This window comes from Elephas maximus, chromosome 19, assembly GCF_024166365.1.
Source record: "Elephas maximus indicus isolate mEleMax1 chromosome 19, mEleMax1 primary haplotype, whole genome shotgun sequence".
Lineage (NCBI taxonomy): Eukaryota > Metazoa > Chordata > Mammalia > Proboscidea > Elephantidae > Elephas > Elephas maximus.
Window position 1 is genome coordinate 38,937,336 of NC_064837.1, and position 23,156 is coordinate 38,960,491.

Consider the following 23,156-nt stretch of genomic DNA (forward strand, 5'->3'; position numbering starts at 1 on the left):
TGTGTGAACCTGCAGCTGTTTTCTCTCTTAGGGTCTCGATTTACTCATCTATAATACAGTTCCAACTGATGGTTCACACACTATGTTCTAAGGAGCTCAGCTGGGGGCTGCTTTATTTGAGCTCCAGGCCTCCATCTTATTCCAAGGAGTAACAATATTAAAAAAAAAAAAAAAAAAAATCCATATATATATATATATATATATATTCTGCATAAGAATTCACTTGGAGAACGAGTTTTTTCCAACAAAAAAATGTGTGAAAATCATCAAATTAGGTGAGCCTCAAGGTTCCGTCTAGAGTCTCTGTATTTTAAAGAGAGGGAAGGAGGGAAAGGAAGGAGCCATGTTGACAAATAGAAACTTCTCTGTGTTATCTGACATGGTTTGGGTACAGGGTATTCTGATTAATGATTCTTACTCATATTTACCCTAAGTATATTACCTAACAATATAATAATAATATTGGATAAAATAAGTCCTTTTTTTTAAATTTTAAATTCAGTTGGTACCCAAGGCTCAGGACATTTAAAATGACTTCCTCCCCACCCCATGTTCCATTTCTCATCCTCAAGTTTAAATCATTAAACTAAAGAAAATCTTTAGAATTCCCAACCAATTGTTCATTCCTTCTAGAAATAGTCTAGTTGTCGTCCTCTAAAATAAAGTACGATCAGCAATAACACAATCAGCCTTGAACTCACAGCAGAGGAGTGTAGGCATGTCCCTATTGATAGGAGAAGAGTATCCAGCACCCCTCTTTTCTGCAACTCCCCTCAAACACACCATCTGGCAATGGCAATCTAAGCAAGGCAAATCACTGATGTGAGCCAGTCTCTTTACTTTAGAAAGAGGTGAACTGCTGAAAGAAGCCTGTTGAAATAACATCACAAAGCCATATTCCTACCTGGTGAGTGTTTGGGGGTTGGAGAGGATGGAACAAAAAAGGGGGAAGGGTTTATAGGAGAAACTAGTAGGGTTATAAAGGGGACATGTTTGATGGAAGAGGTGCCTTCTCAATCTCTGTGGTCACTGGGGTGCACAGCTGTGGGGCCAGCTGTATCAACAGAACCACAGTGCCCTGCATGTCAGGCTTGACCTCCCTCTGTAGAGACAGCAGGATGGGGGGGGGAAAGGGGACTGGACTTAGAATCAGAAGGTCTAGGTGTGAGTCCCAGCCCTGGACAGGGTGCTTCATCTCTCTGAATTGCTATTTCCCTAACTGAAAAACAAGAATAAAAATACCCACTGGATCTGTCTCATAGGAGTGTTGTATGGTTTAAATAAAACAAGGTCTGAAGAGCATTTGGTAAACTGGAAAGCCCCATAAAGATGTAAGCTGTATTCAGTGGCCCGTGGGACAGTTGTCTAGATGTGATCCTTAAAAAAACCCAAAAAGCTTGCTAAAATAACTTCCCTAAGATACAAATCTAAAAGGCTAATGAATGGTCAAGTAAAATGAAGTGTTTCACTATGTTCACATAATTTTTCATTATGATAATTATAAAACCACCATATCTGATACCCTATAAAGAAACTATGTATAAAATTATAATGGTCTAAATATATATGACAGAATTACACATAATATAAAATCTAATTATACATGATTTCAAAAAAATATGACTAGATTATTCTTAAAGAACTACTCTAGTGGCAATTGATCCTGTAAATGCACACAGTTACATCAAAGAGTTTTACAAAAATAGCCTAAATCCAGACTCTCTATTTCATAACTTCAACAAGTAGTGTGTGCTTTATTCCTATTTTAGATTGTGGCATCTCAGAGTTAGGTGTCACATGTATTTGTTCAGGTCATCCATGTAGTTGGAGATTCCAGAAGACCATGTAGCTCAGTTTCCTATAGAAAATCATCAGTTCTTCTGGGCAGGAAGCTCTCTGGGGCAATCATCTTCATTCTCCTCTAAGCAAGACATGTTCATTGCACTTGTCACAGGATGGATCCAGGATGTGGTCTGTGTTACATGACTTGAGAAAAACAAGAAATGAAATTAGAATCCACAATACTGTCCATCTACCCATCCATGTAAGTTCTAATCCTAGTACCATTGCTTCTATCCTACTGCAGTTCCTTGTAATGACAGACCAGGTGGAACTGGATCCAACAGAGTTTTAAAAGTCCTTAGTCATGTTTTAAGGTTCAGTGAAAACCATTTCCTTCTTTCTTCTTTGGCAAAAAGGAATGCAAGAGAATACTTTATCTTTGACTCCTCTCCTTCCCTTACCTGACAGGCAGTCAGTCAGCAGCAAGTCGTGTCATTGTTTGGCTGTAACATCCCTGGAGTCTATTCCCTCCTCTCCTTTCCCATTGCTACAGCCTGGGTTATAGAAATGGCTTGTCTCTCTGCCTCTGTTCTAGCTCTTTTCTAATTCATTCGCCACTCCAGCCAAGAGATATTTCTAAATGACCTATCACACTGTCACTCGCCTGCTAAAAATTCATTGCCAACCAATGCCTTCTGGACCAAACATATACTGTATTGCAGGAAATACCTTGGTTTTTTACCTGCCTGAACAATACTTTCTCTTCTGCTACAATCTTCTTCCCTCCCAGCTCATTTATTTAGTTAACTCATACTAATTCTTCTAAATCTCCCTCAAGATCCCTCCAATCTGAGCTCATAGTCTTATTTCATATTATGCTATACCATACTGTACTGTACTAACCAAAAGGGCAGCAGTTCAAATCCACCAGCTACTCTTTGGAGACCCTATGGGGCAGTTCTACTCTGTTCTTTAGGGTTGCTATGAGTCAGAATTGACTTGTTTGGTTTTTGGCTTTTACACTACACTGTACTTATTGGTTTGGTTTTTGGCTTTTACACTATACTATTTTAAAAAAAAATTTTTTTTTTTTTTATACAGGTTTGGTTTTTGGCTTTTACACTATACTAATACTACACTGTATACACTATACTATACTAGTTCTAGATTATAGGAGATTTTACTCAGAAATTTAATAGTATGCCAAAGATTTTGAAAGAATAGTTTATATTTTTCAGGATAATATGCTATCCTAGTTACTATGTTAGGGTTTCTTACAAAATATTTTTCTGGGTTGAAATTGAAAAGCAGGGCTACCATTACTGACGGCAACTGGTACATTCGGTGATACAAATCAAAATTTATCAAAATCAAAATTGTTAGGCATCAGATTTGATGTACATATGAAAAAAAAAAAAACAATACTGATGTTAACCAAATCACTATTCAATAGCAATCTTGTATTTGAAGGCATATGAAAAATTCATAAAGACTCTAGGAGAGATACAGGGCAAGGATTACTCTTGTTTTACATATGAAGGATCTGAGGCTCATATTTAAATTCAAAGGCTCAAAATTAAATTACAACTGCTTAGTGATTAAGCAGTACAAGAACCCACTCCTCATGACTCCATATCTAAAGCTCTATATTGCCTCTGCATTTAAAAACAAGCATCAAATTATGGGACAACCCTGTGAGGCTGAATTACTGGGCTGAGGTCTGGGAACCATGGTCTCGGGGGACATCTAGCTCAACTAGCATAACACAGTTTATAAAGAAAATGTTCTACACAATATTTTGGTAAGTACTGTCTGGGGTCTTAAAAGCTGTGAGCAGCAATCTAAATACTTCACTGATCCCACCGTGTCAGGAGCAAGGGAGAATGAAGAAAACCAAAGGCACAAGGGAAAAGATTAGTCCAAAGGACTAATGGACCACAACTATCACAACCTCCACCAGACTAAGTCCAGCACAACTAGATGGTGCTCAGCTACCACCACTGGCTGCTCTGATGGGGATCACAATAGAGGGTCCCAGACAGAGATGGAGAAAAATATAGAACAAAATTCTGAATCACAAAGAAAAGGCCAGACTTACTGGTCTGCCAGAGACTGGAGAAACCCCAAGAGTACGGCCCCCAGACACCCTTTTAGCTCAGTAATGAGGTCACTCCTGAGATTCACCCTTCAGCCAGAGATTTAGACAGGCTCATAAAGTAAAACAAGACTAAATGGGCACACCAGCCCAGGGGCAAGGACTAGAAGGCAGAAGAGGACACGAAAGGTGGCAATGAGGAAGTCAAGGTCAAGAAGGAGAGAGTGTTGTCATGTTATGGGGTTGGCAACCAATGTCACAAAACAATGAGTATATTAATTGTTTAATGAGAAGCTAATTTGCTATGTAAACTTACATCTAAAGCACAATAAAAAAATTATGGGACAGTGAAGTAAATAATTCTCAACCTGAGGCTTTTTGAATTTCAGAGGAGAACATAGTTTTGTGTGGTGGTGGTGGGGTGAAATGTTTCTAAAATGGTGAATCATAAGAGAAAACCGTTACAGAAGAGATATTTTCATTGCGACAGCTAGACAGGCCATGATCTTCGCGATCTTGCTAGCTTGTTAGGTAGAATGCTGCACAGGACCTGATTTCCATGCATCTGATATATCCTATGTTTATTTGCTTTTTGTCTGTCTTCCTCATTTTTCCAGTATGTTTGTTATGTTTTGACCATAGCCAGAAATCAGATTATATATGTTATATGTAAAAGTAGGGATAAAAGAAAATCAGGGTGGAGCCAGGGAAAGAAGATGAGAGTAAGAAGGCACCTAGAGTCATAAAGTAAGAGCCAAAATAAAAGGCTAGGATCAAGTTAGAGGTGGGGAAAATGGGGCTGGTAGAGGGAAGGAGCTGGGAAGGGGTTGATGGGTCTTGGAAAAGAATCACCAGTGTGGAGGCTGCCTGGAGTGATTCTAAGCATCTTACAGCTTTAGGGTCCTTGATGGCTGAGAGAGGGTTCCAGATGAAGCTGAAAGCAGAAACAAGGGTGGGATCAAAAGAGAGAACCCAGAATTAAGGAAATTGGTAGATAAGGAATTTCTCTCTAGTTGAATAAGGATGAATTCTAGAAGAGGGCCATTTATCTATAACTCATTCATAGAAAATGCCAGGACCTATGCAGGCACTAGTAATACAAAGAAGAATAGGATCCCACTCTTGGGATTGTGACTATTGGGGAGTTTTAGATACATTGTAACCAATGTCCCATAATAATAATATGTGTATAAATATTTGAATGAGGAATTCATTTGAGCTGTAAACTGTCACCTAAAGCACAATAAAAAAAAAAAAAAAAAATCCCGCTCTTGTCTTTGAGAAATTCCATACATCATGGGAGGGAATCATGTAAGCAGATATCTAAAAAACAGAGCGACCAGTACTATTATTAATGGATCTATGAAGTGTTCCATTAACTATGAAGTATTCTGAGTGCCCTGAGGAGAAGAATGGCCAGGTCTGCCTGGGGAATTGGTTTCACTGTGGAAATGTTGGGCCCTGAAAGAGCAAGGGTTCTTCAGACAGAGGTCAGGGCACTCTGGTTTGAGGGAGCAGTGCTACGTGCAAAGGCACAAACAAGCATGAAGTTTAGGGACCACGAATATTTCTTGGAGTTGCAGGGTAAGGCTCATGTGGAGATTTAGGGGCCTGGGGGGTGGGGAAGCTGGAAATGGTAGAAGATAAGTCCATAAAGGCAGTCTGGGAACCCTGTGTATCTGGCTTTTGAATGTATAAGACAGGGAGTCTGGGCCTTTTCTTACAGGCAGTGGGGGGGCCAAAGGAAGTTTTAGTTGAAACTCTGAAATGCTTCACTCTTTCTTAAATGAGTTTCTTTTATGCTGTGTTGTACATATTGGAAAACTTATTTGCAGGTGGAGGAACTAAAGAGAGAAGAGACAGCACCATTCCTGATGCTGCAGTCTAGAGAGAACTGCCCACGATGTCCCGCCTTCAGCCTTAAACACACTTTGGCACATATCAGCCCTCAATAAATCATAGTTACATTTTTTAGGCAGCAGAAGTGACTGGTAGTACATGCAAAGAGCCTGTGATCCAACCTGTTGTGTAATAAAGTCTTCAGATATTACTAAAGAGTATTCTAAAATAACGCCTTTCTAACAACGCTGCGGAAACCCTAGTGGCGTAGTGGTTAAGAGCTACAGCTGCTAACCAAAAGGTCAGCAGTTTGAATCTACCGGGTGCTCCTTGGAAACTCTATGGGGCAGTTCTACTCCGTCCTATAGGGTTGCTACGAGTTGGAATCAACTTAATGGCAATGGGTTTGGTTTGGTTTTGGTAACAACACTGCAGAGAGCTGACTCTGCTGGGAGCCAAAGGAAGACTGAACAGAGATGTGCCTGGCTTCCCACGCCTGCCTCAGTAAGGACAGTTGAGCTTTTATGTACTAGTGCTCTCTGTAAGATTCTGTTTGGAAAAAAAAAGGGGGGGGGGAGGAGGGTTGTAAAATGTACCAACAAGCGTCCTTTCACTGAAAAATCTATTACTCGTGGTAGACAGAAAGTAGTCAGAGTATATCAGAAAGAGTTTGGTCCTCTATTATCCAACATTGCTGTTGTGACCATGGGAAATCACTTCATCTTTCTGAAAACTTTTTCTGGAATGAGGCAGAATGATTTTTGTTTGTTCAAATGAATGAATAGATGGATGGATGGAAGGGTGGACGGAGAGACAGATAAATTCCTCTGAGTCTCAGCTCTTTTTCTGTCAAATGGGACAGTAACAATACCTACGCAGGGCTTCTGTTGGCTCTCTGTAATGTCCTCTATTTCTCTGTCTTCTCTAGTTTCTTTTAGCTGAATTTACTGACAATATTCACCTTTAGGACCAGTCCTAAACAAACACAGGTAGAATAAATGCATATTCCCTGGATTTTCAAATTAAGTCATGTTCCAAGCTCAGGGTTCTGGATCCTCCTCCTGACAATCAGACATGATATGATTTGCCCATGGATTAGCTGTAGGTTGTACTTCCAGCCTCTTGGTCAGTTCAGTCTGTAGGAGTGGGCTTCTGCATAGGTTCCCCCTGCCTTGGTTTTGACTGGTTGCTTTGCCTAGTATCCATTCCAGGTCATCTTCATTCCACAGAGTCTGTTCCAGCCCTTTGGCTGAGGCCCTCATATCTGGTGTTTCTCAGATCCAGTATCCTACTCCCAGCCTTCAGCTGGATGAATCTCCTAAATCTATCACCATCTGTACAACATCTGAATGTTAGACAGGCAGCTCCTGGAATTAGGATGAAGATTTGTTTCTAGTTCTGGCTCACCTCACACCCCTCATTTGTGCCAGATCAGTTTCCTTGGCTTCTGTCATACCCAAACACCTGCAGAAGTAGCATCACACAAACAGATCAAGTTCATCTGGGGATGAAATGAAGATCAAATAAGATTTGGATCTGAAAGTATCTCCTACATTACAGAAGAGCATTTTCAAAAGCATGGTTCATACATTTTTAATAAATGTTATGTGGAAAATATGGTAAAATGTGTTTGAGATACGCTAGATTAAACAGAGTTAAATTGGTTTCTTTAGTGCAGGACTTCTCAAAGCCTTTAATATACTAATGTGCTTTGTGACTCTCCAAGAGTATGCAATATGCTCTTCATGTGCTCCCTTCCCCCAACACTCTTCAAGAGGCTAGTGTCCCTGAGTACACAATTGGATAATATCACCCACTTTATTGGCTATTGATGACGATATCTGAAAATGCTGGACTTAGTACAAACGGTCAGTCAGTTCTACCATCATTACCAAATCTGGTTTGTTTTTAATCCTATACCCTAAATTTTCTTTAATTCAAATATGTTCAACTCTTCTGTTTAAATTTAAAAAATGCATCTTTCTATGGAAGAAGACTACTGATTGTTTTATGATGGGGTAAAACAGTTCAAGTTGTTAAATAATCAACGTGGGGTGGCAAGGCCTAGACATCTTTATAGTTTCAAAACTTCAGAGTGTGTTTAAGCGGTACAAAGATTCTTTATTCTCTTGACAGTAATCCAATTACTATTATCTCTTCAAAATAGTTTAATGGAATTTCTCATTATGGAGGCTAAACTTACTAAAGCATTTGATTCTGCACAAGTTAACTTATTTTCAAGGCCTTCATAAAACTGGAAATTTGCCTAAGTTGAAAGTGGTTTTAAAGAAGTACTAATGAGTGTAACATAAGAGGGCTGGAATGCCACTGCAAGGTGAAATGAGGACATGCCTTGAACAAAAAAACTAAAATTAAAAGGAAAACACTTGATGAGACACCTTTGCTTATTTAAAATTTTTGGTATGTATGTTTTCGTTTTTATCAGCATTTTTATAAGATGTTATTCCAAAGAAAAGACTGTAATATAAATTATTTTAAATCTCCCCTCCCCTATAATGTTCCCTCCTTGGGAAGGTGGAAAGGAAGAAAACACAGGAACAATTACCTGAGGGATAAATTTGGGTGCATGCTTTCCTATTTGACTTTTTAAGAATAACATTCTCATAATTAAAATACTATAACTGTCCATATATGCACATTCTACTAAACTGATATTTTAAAATAATCACAAGCAAATTGTCTAAGAAAAAAAATGAAGTCACAGACTATGAACAATGAATATTAGAAAGTCATCCTTATCAGTAACTTTTATTACCAAAAAAAACCAAACCCAGTGCCAATGAGTCGATTCCGACTCATAGCGACCCTATAGGACAGAGTAGAGCTACCCCATAGAGTTTCCAAGGAGTGCCTGGCAGATTAAGTACTTTTAAATTACCTCCTAATCTTACCTGCAAATAGAAAGGTAATATCATAAAATAATTAATTGATTAATCTTATGTTCACAGTATACTTTTCTGTACATGCATAAAAAATACATACCTAAACATCAAACGTGGATTGACAAGAGCTTACCAGTACAAAAACTTAAGAGAGAAAAAACAAAACCTAAGTAACAGAGAGACAATGTATTTTTTTTGTATTTCAAGTCCACATTTCACATCTGGGTCTTCTGTAAAAACATTCAGAACCATGGGACAATGCATTTAAAACTCAGGTAACGGATATAAAGTACCTGGCAGAGAGTAGATATTCAATAAATGACACAGCTAGTTTTCTTAATAATTGGGGCTTTCCGAGTATTGTAAGAAAACCTTGGAATCTTCTCATGACGCTGGAATGGGGCCATTTGTGTATATACCACTCAATTTTATGTCTTGGTGAGCACTGTGGCTAAAGAGCTTTGACATAATTGGTGTGATGAGATAATCCCAGATTTACTGGCTTGGAGAACATTCTAGTATTAGAAATATTTCCTCTTTGATTTGTGTGCTTGGCAATTGAGCTAGAAGAGTGAGAAAAATCAGCCTTGTTGACTCTATTTAATTAACAACGACTGCATGGTTCAGAAAGTGAGATGTTGCTACTGAGTATGAAAAATTTAGAGGTCTAGAAAATAAATGAGGCTAACTATGAAACATGAAAATCTTCTATCTGAACATACAGTACCTCTGGCAAATGTTCCTGCAGAGGCAGTACATCTGACCTGATTTGGGGAGCGATCAAGAACAGTTCAGGTACATGTGAAAATCAAAAAATGTTATACTACTTGCCTCTGAATGATTGCTAAATCTGTTAGTGGAAAACAGTAAAATTAGATCTGGGAAGATGACAGGGTTGTGTTTTTTTTTTTATAATATCAGTAAATCGAAAGACCTATTTAAAAAAAAAAAAAAAGCCTAAGTAGACATGCTTTATTTTATTGGCAAAGAAATGTAAGTGAATTATTTAAATCCCATTATAATTACCCTCCTTATGTTTCCTACCACCCAGCATGCAAAATGCTTTCTTTCAAAATAAAAATTTAGGACAGTCCTTGTTAAAAGAAAAGCGATTTAAGACAAAAAGTACACTAATTTTGTAGAAATTCATTCTTATAACCGTCTGTGATGATGAAAGAGGTTCTTTTGCTAATCTTCCATTGTAGGTGACACTATTTATATACCAATGTGAATTTAGCAAGTCTGGCACATATTGTTTTATCATGTTCAAGAGAAACCTGCAGAATAATAAGCCAAAATGATTAACTTCTAATATGATTTTCTGGTGATAGTCTTAAGTACATAGTATTATCGATATGAACCAGAAAACAAAGACAAATAAGTAAATAAATGTTGATTCAATCTGTTTCAGGTACCATAATTTCCAGTCACCGGGACATTTTACAACTAGCCATAAGCTGTAAGTAGTAACGACTACAGCAGACTTACAGTTAAAAAAAAAAAAAAAAATCCCTGTTGAAAACAAATTAGAGGAAAAGAACAAAAAGTGAACCATGTCAATGAAATTATAAAAAAGTCACCAAGCCACCTCACCCCGACATTACTGGCACTAATCAAAAACAAACAAACAAACAAACAAACAAAAAACAAACAAATGTTGGAGAGGTTGTGGGGAGATTGGAACTCTTATGCATTGCTGGTGGAAATGTAAAAGGGTACAATCACCACAGAAAGCAATATGGCACCTTCTTAAAAAGAAAAAAAATACCATACCAGCAATCCTACTCCTAGGAATATATCCTAGAGAAATAAGAGCCGTCACATGGATGGACATATACATGCCCATGTCCATTGCAGCATTATTCATGGTAACAAAAGATGACAAGAACCTAAGTGCCCATCAACAGATGAATGATGTCATGGATTGAACTGTGCCCCCAAAAATATCTGTCAACTTAGCTAGGTCATGATTCCGCTGTATGACTGTCTACCATTTTTTATTCTGATGTGATTTCCCTAAATGTTGTAAATCCTATCACTAGGATGCAGTAAGATGGACTAGTGGCAGTTATTTTGATGAGGTCTACAAGATTAGGTAGTGCCTTAATCCAATCTCTTTTGAGATATAAAAGAAAGAAGTGAGCAGAGAGACATGGGAACCTGACACCACCAAGAAAGCAGCACTGGGGGCAGAGCATGTCCTTTGGAACCTGAGGTTCCTGTGCTGAGATGCTCCCAGACCAAGGGAAGACTAATGACAAAGACCTTCCTTCAGAGCTGACAGAGACAGAAAGCCTTCTCCTGGAGCTGATGCCCTGAATTTGGACTTGAAACCTTCCAGACAGTGAGAGAATAAATTTCTCTTTGTTAAAACCATCCACTTGTGGTATTTCTGTTATAGCAGTATGAGATGACTAAGACAAATGGATAAACAAATTATGGTACATACACAATGGAATACTTCACAATGATAAAGAACAACAATGAATCCATGAAACATCTCACAACATGGATCAATTTGGAGGGCACTATGCTCAGTGAAATAAGTCAACCATGAAAGCGCAAATATTGTATGAGAACACTATTATAAAATCTCAAGAAGAGGTTTAAACACAGAAAAAAACCATCTTTGATGGTTACAAGAGAGGGGAAGGGCAAGGGGGAAATTACTAGATAGTAGGCAAGTGTTAACTTTGGTGAAGGGAAAGACAACACACAATATAGGGGAAGTCAGCACAAGTTGACCAAGGCAAAGCCATAGAAGCTTCAAAGACACATCTAAACACCTTGAGGGACTGAGTTACTGGGGCTGAGGGCTAGGGACCATAGTCTTGGAGGACATCTAGGTCAAGCGGCATAACATAGTTCATAAAGAAAATGTTCTACATCCTACACTGGTGAGTAGCGTCTGGGAATCGCCACTAAGGATGCATTTACTGGTCTCATCCCATCCAGAGCAAAGGAGAATGAAAGAAAAACAAAGACACTGGAAAATATTAGTCCAAAGGACTAATGGACCATGTGAATTACAGCCTCTATCAGCGTGAATCCAGAAGAACTAGATGGTGCCTGGCTACTACCACCACCAACTGCTCTGACTGGGATTGCAACAGAGATCAGGAGCAAAAGGTAGAACAAAATTCAAATTCACCAAAAAAGAACAGGCTTACTGGTCTGACAAAGCTGAGAGGAACCCCCAAGGCTACAGCCACTGGACACACACTTAACTCAGGAATGAAGCCCACCTTTTAGAAAAAGTTTAGACAGGCCTATAAAAAACAAACAATAACACACTTGAGGAATATGCTTCTTAGTTCAATCAAGTATATGAGACTGAATGGAAACACCTGCCCCAAAGCAAAGATAAAGAGGCAGAAAGGGACATGAAAACTGGGTGAATGGACACAGGGAACCTGGGATGGAAAGGGGAAGAGTGCTGGCATATTGCAGGGATTGCAACCAATGTCACAAAACAATTTGTGCATAAATTTTTAAATGAGAAACTAATTTGTGCTATAAGCTTTCACCTAAAGCACAATAATAAAAAAAAAAAAGTCACCAGACCATGATAAAGCAGCACATAATCTTGTCACAAACACTGGTTAAAAGAATGACTGTTGTTGTTAGGTGCTGTCGAGCCGATTCCAACTCATAGTGACCCTAGGCACAACAGAACGAAACACTGCCCGGTCCTGAGCCATCCTTACAATCATTGTTATGCTTGAGCTCATTGTTGCAGCCACTGTGTCAACCCACCTTGTTGAGGGTTTTCCTGTTTTCTGCTGACCCTGTACTCTGCCAAGCATGATGTCGTTCTCCAGGGACTGATCCCTCCTGACAATATGTCCAAAGTATGTAAGACACAGTCTCACCATCCTTGCTTCTAAGGAGCATTCTGGTTGTACTTCTTCTAAGACAGATTTGTTCGTTCTTTTGGCAGTCCAGAGTATATTCAGTATTCTTCGCCAGCACCACAATTCGAAGGCGTCAATTCTTTTTCGGTCTTCCTTATTCATTGTCCAGCTTTCGCATGCACATGATGCGGTTGAAAATACCATGGCCTGGGTCAGGTGCACCTTAGTCTTCAAGGTGACATCTTTGCTCTTCAACACTCTAAAGAGGTCCTTTGCAGCAGGTTTACCCCACGCGATGCATCTTTTGATTTCTTGACTGCTGCTTCCATGGGTGTTGATTGTGGATCCAAGTAAAATGAAATCCTTGACAACTTCAATCTTTTCTCCGTTTATCACGATGTTGCTCATTGGTCCAGTTGGGAGGATTTTTGTTTTCTTTATGTTGAGGTGCAATCCATACTGAAGGCTGTGGTTTTTGATCTTCATTAATAAGTGCTTCAAGTCCTCTTCGCTTTCAGCAAGCAAGGTTGTGTCATCTGCATAACGCAGGTTGTTAATGAGTCTTCCTCCAATCCTGATGCCCTGTTCTTCTTCATATAGTCCAGCTTCTCGTATTATTTGCTCAGCATACAGATTGAATAGGTATGGTGAGAGAATACAACCCTGACACACATCTTTCTTGACTTTAAACCAATCAGTATCCTCTTGTTCTGTCTGAATAACTGCCCCTTGCTTTATGTACAGGTTCCTCAGGAGCACAATTAAGTGTTCTGGAATTCCTACTCTTCTCAATGTTATCCATAATTTGTTATGATCCAAAGAGTTGAATGCCTTTGCATAGTCAATAAAACACAGGTAAACATGTTTCTGGTATTCTCTGCTTTCAGCCAGGATCCATCTGACATCAGCAATGATATCCCTGGTTCCACGTCCTCTTCTGAAACCAGCCTGAATTTCTGGCAGTTCCCTGTCAATACACTGCTGCAGCTGTTTTTGAATGATCTTCAGCAAAATTTTGCTTGTGTGTGATATATTTTTTTTTTATTAACTTTTATTGAGCTTCAAGTGAACGTTTACAAATCAAGTCAGTCTGTCACATATAAGTTTATATACACCTTACTCCATACTCCTACTTGCTCTCCCCCTGATGAGTCAGCCCTTCCAGTCTCTCCTTTCGTGACAATTTTGCCAGCTTCCAACTCTCTCTATCCTCCCATCCCCCCTCCAGACAGGAGATGCCAACACAGTCTCAAGTGTCCACCTGATATAATTAGCTCACTCTTCTTCAGCATCTCTCTCCCACCCACTGTCCAGTCCCTTTCATGACTGCTGAGTTGTCTTCGGGAATGGTTCCTGTCCTGTGCCAACACAAGGTTTGGGGACCATGACCGCCGGGATTCCTCTAGTCTCCGTCAGACCGTTAAATATGGTCTTTTTATGAGAATTTGGGGTCTGCATCCCACTGATCTCCTGCTCCCTCAGGGGTTCTCTGTTGTGCTCCCTGTCAGGGCAGTCATCGATTGTGGCCGGGCACCAACTAGTTCTTCTGGTCTCAGGATGATGCAGGTCTCTGGTTCATGTGGCCCTTTCTGTCTCTTGGGCTCTTAGTTATCGGGTGACCTTGGTGTTCTTCATTCCGATTGATGCATCTTAGTTGGCCGCTTGTTAGCATTTAAGACCCCAGACGCCACATTTCAAAGTGGGATGCAGAATGTTTTCATAATAGAATTATTTTGCCAATTGACTTAGAAGTCCCCTTAAACCATGGTCCCCAAACCCCCGCCATTGCTCCGCTGACCTTTGAAGCATTCAGTTTATCCTGGAAACTTCTTTGCTTTTGGTCCAGTCCAGTTGAGCTGACCTTCCATGTATTGAGTATTGTCCTTCCCTTCACCTAAAGCAGTTCTTAGCTACTAATTAATCAGTAAAAAACCCTCTCCCACCCTCCCTCCCTACCCTCCTCGTAACAACAAAAGTATGTGTTCTTCTCAGTTTATACTATTTCTCAAGATCTTATAATAGTGGTCTTATACAATATTTGTCCTTTTGCCTCTGACTAATTTTGCTCAGCATAATGCCTTCCAGGTCCCTCCATGTTATGAAATGTTTCACAGATTCGTCACTGTTCTTTATCGATGCGTAATATTCCATTGTGTGAATATACCACAATTTATTTAACCATTCATCCGTTGATGGACACCTTGGTTGCTTCCAGCTTTTTGCTATTGTAAACAGAGCTGCAATAAACATGGGTGTGCATATATCTGTTTGTGTGAAGGCTCTTATTTCTCTAGGGTATATTCCGAGGAGTGGGATTTCTGGGTTGTATGGTAGTTCTATTTCTAACTGTTTAAGATAAAGCCAGATAGATTTCCAAAGTGGTTGTGCCATTTTACATTCCCACCAGCAGTGTATAAGAGCTCCAATCTCTCCACAGCCTCTCCAACATTTATTATTTTGTGTTTTTTGGATTAATGCCAGCCTTGTTGGAGTGAGATGGAATCTCATCGTAGTTTTAATTTGCATTTCTCTAACGGTTAATGATCGAGAGCATTTTCTCATGTATCTGATAGCTGCCTGAATATCTTCTTTAGTGAAGTGTGTGTTCATATCCTTTGCCCACTTCTTGATTGGGTTGTTTGTCTCTTTGTGGTTGAGTTTTGACAGAAGTATATAGATTTTAGAGATCAGGCGCTGGTCAGAGATGTCATAGCTGAAAATTCTTTCCCAGTCTGTAGGTGGTCTTTTTACTCTTTTGGTGAAGTCCTTAGATGAGCATAGGTGTTTGATTTGTAGGAGCTCCCAGTTATCTGGTTTCTCTTCGTCATTTTTGGTAATGTTTTGTATTCTGTTTATGCCTTGTATTAGGGCTTCTAAGGTTGTCCCTATTTTTTCTTCCATGATCTTTATCGTTTTAGTCTTTATGTTTAGGTCTTTGATCCACTTGGAGTTAGTTTTTGTGCATGGTGTGAGGTATGGGTCCTGTTTCATTTTATTGCAAATGGATATCCAGTTATGCCAGCACCATTTGTTAAAAAGACTATCTTTTCCCCAATTAACTGACACGGGGCCTTTGTCAAATATCAGCTGCTCATACGTGGATGGATTTATATCTGGGTTCTCAATTCTGTTCCACTGGTCTATGTGTCTGTTGTCGTACCAGTACCAGGCTGTTTTGACTACTGTAGTTGTATAATAGGTTCTGAAATCAGGTAGAGTGAGGCCTCCCACTTTCTTCTTCTTTTTCAGTAATGCTTTGCTTATCCGAGGCTTCTTTCCCTTCCATATGAAGTTGGTGATTTGTTTCTCTATCACCTTAAAAAATGACATTGGAATTTGGATCGGAAGTGCATTGTATGTATAGATGGCTTTTGGTAGAATAGACATTTTTATGACGTTAAGTCTTCCTGTCCATGAGCAAGGTATATTTTTCCACTTAAGTATATCCTTTTTAATTTCTTGTAGTAGAGCTTTGTAGTTTCCTTTGTATAGGTCTTTTACATCCTTGGTAAGATTTATTCCTAAGTATTTTATCTTCTTGGGGGCTACTGTGAATGGTATTGATTTGGTTATTTCCTCTTCGGTGTTCTTTTTGTTGATGTAGAGGAATCCAAGTGATTTTTGTATGTTTATCTTATAACCTGAGACTCTGCCAAACTCTTCTATTAGTTTCAGTAGTTTTCTGGAGGATTCCTCAGGGTTTTCTGTGTATAAGATCATGTCATCTGCAAATAGAGATAATTTTACTTCCTCCTTGCCAATCCGGATGCCCTTTATTTCTTTGTCTAGCCTAATTGCTCTGGCTAGGACTTCTAGCACAATGTTGAATAAGAGCGGTGATAAAGGGCATCCTTGTCTGGTTCCCGTTCTCAAGGGAAATGCTTTCAGGCTCTCTCCATTTAGAGTGATGTTGGCTGTTGGCTTTGCATCGATGCCCTTTATTATGTTGAGGAATTTTCCTTCAATTCCTATTTTGGTGAGAGTTTTTATCATAAATGGGTGTTGGACTTTGTCAAATGCCTTTTCTGCATCAATTGATAAGATCATGTGGTTTTTGTCTTTTGTTTTATTTATATGGTGGATTACATTAATGGTTTTTCTAATATTAAACCAGCCTTGCATACCTGGTATAAATCCCACTTGGTCGTGGTGGATTATTTTTTTGATATGTTGTTGAATTCTATTGGCTAGAATTTTGTTGAGGATTTTTGCATCTATGTTCATGAGGGATATAGGTCTGTAATTCTCTTTTTTTGTGGTGTCTTTACCTGGTTTTGGTATCAGGGAGATGGTGGCTTCATAGAATGAGTTGGGTAGTATTCCGTCATTTTCTATGCTTTGAAATACCTTCAGTAGTAGTGGTGTTATCTCTTCTCTGAACGTTTGGTAGAACTCTGCAGTATAGCCATTCGGGCCAGGGCTTTTTTTTGTTGGGAGTTTTTTGATTACCATTTCAATCTCTTTTTTTGTTATGGGTCTATTTAATTGTTCTACTTCTGATTGTGTTAGTTTAGGTAGGTAGTGTTTTTCCAGGAATTCGTCCATTTCTTCTAGGTTTGCAAATTTGTTAGAGTACAATTTTTCGTAATAATCTGATATGATTCTTTTAATTTCAGTTGGGTCTGTTGTGATGTGGTCCTTCTCGTTTCTTATTCGGGTTATTTGTTTCCTTTCCTGTATTTCTTTAGTCAGTCTAGCCAATGGTTTACCAATTTTGTTAATTTTTTCAAAGAACCAGCTTTTGGCTTTGTTAATTCTTTCAATTGTTTTTCTGTTCTCTAATTCATTTAGTTCAGCTCTAATTTTTATTATTTGTTTTCTTCTGGTGCCTGATGGGTTCTTTTGTTGCTCACTTTCTATTTGTTCAAGTTGTAGGGACAGTTCTCTGATTTTGGCTCTTTTTTCTTTTTGTATGTGTGCGTTTATCAATATAAATTGGCCTCTGAGCACTGCTTTTGCTGTGTCCCAGAGGTTTTGATAGGAAGTATTTTCATTCTCGTTGCATTCTATGAATTTCCTTATTTCCTCCTTAATGTCTTCTATAACCCAGTCTTTTTTCAGGAGGGTATTGTTCAGTTTCCAAGTATTTGATTTCTTTTCCCTACTTTTTCTGTTATTGATTTCCACTTTTATGGCCTTGTGGTCTAAGAAGATGCTTTGTAATATTTTGATGTTTTGGATTCTGCAAAGGTTTGTTTTACGACCTAATACATGGTCTATTCTAGAGAATGTTCCATGTGCGCTAGAAAAAAAAAGTATACTTCGCAGCAGTTGGATGGAGAATTCTGTATAAGTCAATGAAGTCAAGTTGGTTGATTGTTGTAATTAGGTCTTCCGTGTCTCTATTGAGCTTCTTACTGGATGTCCTGACCTTCTCCGAAAGTGGTGTGCTGGTTTCCTACTATAATTGTGGAGGTGTCTATCTCACTTTTCAGATCTGTTAAAATTTGATTTATGTATCTTGCAGCCCTGTCATTGGGTGCATAAATATTTAATATGGTTATATCTTCCTGATCAATTGTCCCTTTTATCATTATGTAGTGTCCTTCTTTATCCTTTGTGGTGGATTTAAGTTTAAAGTCTATTTTGTCAGAAGTTAATATTGCTACTACTCTTCTTTTTTGCTTATTGTTTGCTTGATATATTTTTTTCCATCCTTTGAGTTTTAGTTTGTTTATGTCTCTAAGTCTAAGGTGTGTCTCTTGTAGGCAGCATACAGACGGATCGTGTTTCTTTATCCAGTCCGAAACTCTCTGTCTCTTTATTGGTGCATTTAGTCCATTTACATTCAGCGTAATTATAGATAAGTAAGTGTTTAGTGTTGTCATTTTGATGCCTTTTTATGTGTGTTGTTGACAATTTCATTTTTCCACTTACTTTTTGTGCTGAGACCTTTTTCTTTGTAAATTGTGAGAGCCTCATTTTCATAGTATTTGACTTTCTGTTTGTTGAGTCATTACGTTTTTCTTGGCTTTTATTTTGAGTTATGGAGTTGTTATACCTGTTTGTGGTTACCTTAATATTTACCCCTATTTTTCTAAGTAAAAACCTAACTTGTATTGTCATATATTGCCTTGTATCCCTCTCCATATGGCAGTTCCATGCCACCTGTATTTAGTCCCTCTTTTTGATTATTGTGATCTTTTACATATTGACTTCAATCATTCCCTGTTTTGAGCATTTTTTTTTTAATTAATCTTAATTTGTTTTTGTGATTTCCCTATTTGAGTTGATATCAGGATGTTCTGTTCTGTGACCTTGTGTTGTGCTGGTATCTGATATTATTGGTTTTCTGACCCAACAATTTCCTTTAGTATTTCTTGTAGCTTTGGTTTGGATTTTGCAAATTCTCTAAACTTGTGTTTATCTGTAAATATCTTAATTTCGCCTTCATATTTCAGAGAGAGTTTTGCTGGATATATGATCCTTGCCTGGCAGTTTTTCTCCTTCAGTGCTCTGTATATGTCATCCCATTGCCTTGTTGCCTGCATGGTTTCTGCTGAGTAGTCTGAACTTATTCTTATTGATTCTCCCTTGAAGGAGACCTTTCTTTTATCCCTGGCTGCTTTTAAAATTTTCTCTTTATCTTTGGTTTTGGCAAGTTTGATCATAATATGTCTTGGTGTTTTTCCTTTTGGATCAATCTTAAATGGGGTTCGATGAGCATCTTGGATAGACATCCTTTTGTCTTTCATGATGTCAGGGAAGTTTTCTGTCAGCAGATCTTCAACTATTTTCTCTGTCCTCCCTCCCTGTTCTGGGACTCCAATCACATGCAAGTTATCCTTCTTGATAGAGTTCCACATGATTCTTAGGGTTTCTTCATTTTTTTTTAATTCTTTTATCTGATTTTTTTTCAGCTATGTTGGTGTTAATTCCCTGGTCCTCCAGATTTCCCACTCTGCATTCTAATTGCTCGAGTCTGCTCCGCTGACTTCCTATTGCGTTGTCTAATTCTGTAATTTTATTGTTAATCTTTTGGATTTCTGCATGCTGTCTCTCTATGGATTCTTGCAACTTATTAATTTTTCCACTATGTTCTTGAATAATCTTTTTGAGTTCTTCAACTGTTTTATCAGTGTGTTCCTTGGCTTTTTCTGCAGTTTGCCTTATTTCATTTCTGAGGTCATCCCTGATGTCTTGAAGCATGCTGTAAATTAGTTTTTTATATTCTGTATCTGATAATTCCAGAATTGTATCTTCATTTGGGAAAGACTTTGATTCTTTTGTTTGGGGGGTTGTAGAAGCTGTCATGGTCTGCTTCTTTATGTGGTTTGATATCGACTGCTGTCTCTGAGCCATCACTGACTGGGACACTGGCTCCAGGCTCCAAAAACAGTCGGTGCTTCCCCATAGTTGTTCGTTCTCCGTCTCTGTCACTCAGGTCAACTCTTTAAATCTGTGTTTGTTGTTCAGGGTTCGTAGATTGTCATGTATGTGATCGATTCACTTGTTTTTCCGAGTCTTTGTTGCAAGAGGGATCCGAGGTAGCGTCACCTAGTCAGCCATCTTGGCCCCCAGCCTTGTGTGTGATATAAATGATATTGTTCTATAATTTCCACATTCGGTTGGATCACCTTTCTTGGGAATAGGCATAAATATGGGTCTCTTCCAGTCAGTTGGCCAGGAGCTGTCTTCCATATTTCTTGGCATAGACGAGTGAGCACCTCCAGCACTGCATTTGTTTGTTGAAACATCTCAATTGATATTCCATTAATTCCTGGAGCCTTGTTTTTTGCCAGTGCCTTCAGAGCAGCTTGGACTTCTTCCTTCAGTACCATTGGTTCCTGATCATGTGCCAACTCTTGAAATGGTTGAACATCGACTAATTCTTTATGGTATAATGACCGTCTTCTTTTGATGCTTTCTGAGTCATTTAATATTTTCCCCATAGAATCCTTCACTATTACAACTCAAGGCTTGAATTTTTTCTTCAGTTCTTTTCAGCTTGAGAAACGCCGAGCGTGTTCTTCCCTTTTGGTTTTCCATCTCCAGCTCTTTGCACATGTCATTAGAATACTTTGTCTTCTCAAGACGCCCTTTGAAATCTTCTGTTCAGTTTTTTTACTTCATCAATTCTTCCTTTTGCTTTAGCTGCTTGACGTTCAAAAGCAAGTTTCAGAGTCCCTCTGTCATCCGTCTTGGACTTTTCTTTCTTTCCTGTCTTTTCAATGACCTCTTGCTTTCTTCATGGATGATGTCCTTAATGTCATTCCACAACTCGTCTGGTCTTCGGTCACTCGTGTTCAATGCGTCAAATCTATTCTTCAGATGGTGTCTAAATTCAGATGGGACGTACTGAAGGTCATGTTTGGCTCTTGGACTTGCTCTGATTTTCTGGAGTTTCAGCTTGAACTTGCATATGAGCAATTGATGGTCTGTTCCACCGTCGGCCCCTGGCTTTGTTCTGATGATATTGAGCTTTTCCATCGTCTCTTTCCACAGATGTAGTCAATTTGATTTCTGTGTGTTCCATCTGGCGAGGTCCATGTGTATAGTGCCATTTATGTTGGTGAAAGAAGGTATTTGCAATGAAGAAATCGTTGGTCTTGCCAAATTCAATCATTCGATCTCCGGCATTGTTTCTATCACCAAGGCCATATTTTCCAACTACCGATCCTTTTTCTTTGTTTCTAACTTTTGCATTCCAATTGCCAGTAATTATCAAGGCATCTTGGCTGCATGTTCGATCAATTTCAGACTGCAGCAGCTGATAAAAATCTATTTCTTCACCTTTGGCCCTGGTGGTTGGTGTGTAAATTTGAATAATAGTCATATTAACTCGTCTTCCTTGTAGGCATATGGATATTATCCTATCACTGACAGTGTTGTACTTCAGGATAGATCTTGAAACATTCTTTTTGATGATGAACGCATTCCTCTTCAAGTTGTCATTCCCAGCATAGTAGACTGTATGATTGTCCAATTCAAAATGGCCAATACCAGTCCATTTCAGCTCACTAATGCCTAGGATATTGATGTTTATGCTTTCCATTTCATTTTTGATGATTTCCAATTTTCCCAGATTCATGCTTTGTACATTCCAGGTTCCGATCATTAATGGGTGTTTGCAGCTGTTTCTTCTCATTTTGAGTCATGCCACATCAGCGAATGAAAGTCCCGAAAGCTCTACTCCATCCATGTCATTAAGGTCGACTCTACTTTTAGGAGGCAGCTCTTCCCCAGTCACCTTTTGAGTGCCTTCCAACCTGGGGGGCACATCTTCCAGCACTATATCAGACAATGTTCTGCTGATATTCATAAGGTTTTCACTGGCTAATGCTTTTCAGGAGTAGACTGCCAGGTCCTTCTTCCTAGTCTGTCTTAGTCTGGAAGCTCAGCTGAAACCTGTCCTCCATGGGTGACCCTGCTGGTATCTGAATACTGGTGGTGTAGCTTCCAGCATCACAGCAACATGCAAGCCCCCACAGTGTGACAAACTGACCACAGATTAGTAATATGAAGTATGTATTCCAAAACTAGTCATATGAAGTATCTATTCCAAAGTACCTATTTTTGAAAGAAAACTACAAGCATTTTCTTCCTGTATCAACATATAAGGGCCTTTTACGTAATTTTGGAAGTAGAGCCCAAAATCAAAATGAGTATTTCTCGTTAATAAACTTTGCAAATACCACAGAACACTTTGAGCATTCTGTAATCTGGCATTTCAAAATCCAGTGAGGCTCTGATAATATATTAGAGCAGGATCTCATCCAAATCTTATAAGAAAGAATTTTATTTTATTATATATTTAAAGCATTTTCTATAAAAATATACATCAATCATCCACCAAAATTTAAAAAATTCAAATAATTAAAAAATCTTAAGGTCTCAGATATCCAATTACATTACAAGAATCTAAAGCTATAGTAAAACATTACTTCTGCATCATACTAGAAAAAAATTTCTGCCTCTAGACTTCTAAAAGAGGAATTCTTTAAAGAAAATTCCTGAGAACAATATGGGAAAAATGTTAATTATATTTTCTAATAATATATGCAGGCCTGAATTGCTCAGTTGTTTATTATATAAAGCCAAAACATCCCAGATCTCATAGCTTATGCAAATACTTTTTCAAAGAAAGAAACTGTTCTATAGCTAAAGATTATAGCCCTGAGTAAGTCTTAAAAATTCATGCTGTGTTTGATTATGATGTTGTTATTAGTTGCTGTCAAGTGGACTCTGACTCATGGTGACCCTATGTAACTGAAAGAAACATTGCCCAGTCTTACGCCACAATATCGAAGAACTAAAAAAACATGTCTTACTGACATTGGCACCTATACGCAGGACAAGAATGATGTATTCTTTTTAGATACTATTAAAAATACTAATAAATAATTATACAGAATTTTATAGTTGGTATATTTGTCCGTTCTCAAATTCCCTTTGGCAGTGTCCACCACGAATTCACGTTCCCCATTCCATACCACAGAGTTGTTACCAGGAGGCAGCTGCCCAGCCACAGACTACATTTCCCAGCTCCTCTGCATCCTTATGTGGCGATATGACTAGTTCTGGCCAATGGAAAGTGACAGAACTGGTGTTTACTTCTTGTGAACCAGGGACTTTTAAGTCTCTATTCTTAGTCCCTATCCACCAAATGAGTGTACGGGTCTCTAGCCATAAGGAATATCAAAGCCTTGCCACAAAAGCAGCCTGGGTCTCAACATTCCCATC

At 38.6% G+C, this 23,156-nt stretch overlaps 1 protein-coding gene across 5 annotated transcripts in view; it reads right to left on the reverse strand.

Annotated features, from left to right (window-relative positions):
• Positions 1-210: 210 nt before the first annotated feature.
• STXBP4 (syntaxin binding protein 4) overlaps positions 211-23,156 on the reverse strand; it is a 191,816-nt gene continuing 168,870 nt past the window's right edge. For all 5 annotated transcript variants that reach the window (XM_049861123.1, XM_049861126.1, XM_049861124.1 and 2 more), the window contains one exon: positions 211-1,986. In XM_049861123.1, coding sequence (XP_049717080.1) covers positions 1,872-1,986 — 115 coding nt within the window. In that variant the 3' untranslated portion in view covers positions 211-1,871. The remainder of the gene's footprint in view (positions 1,987-23,156) is intronic.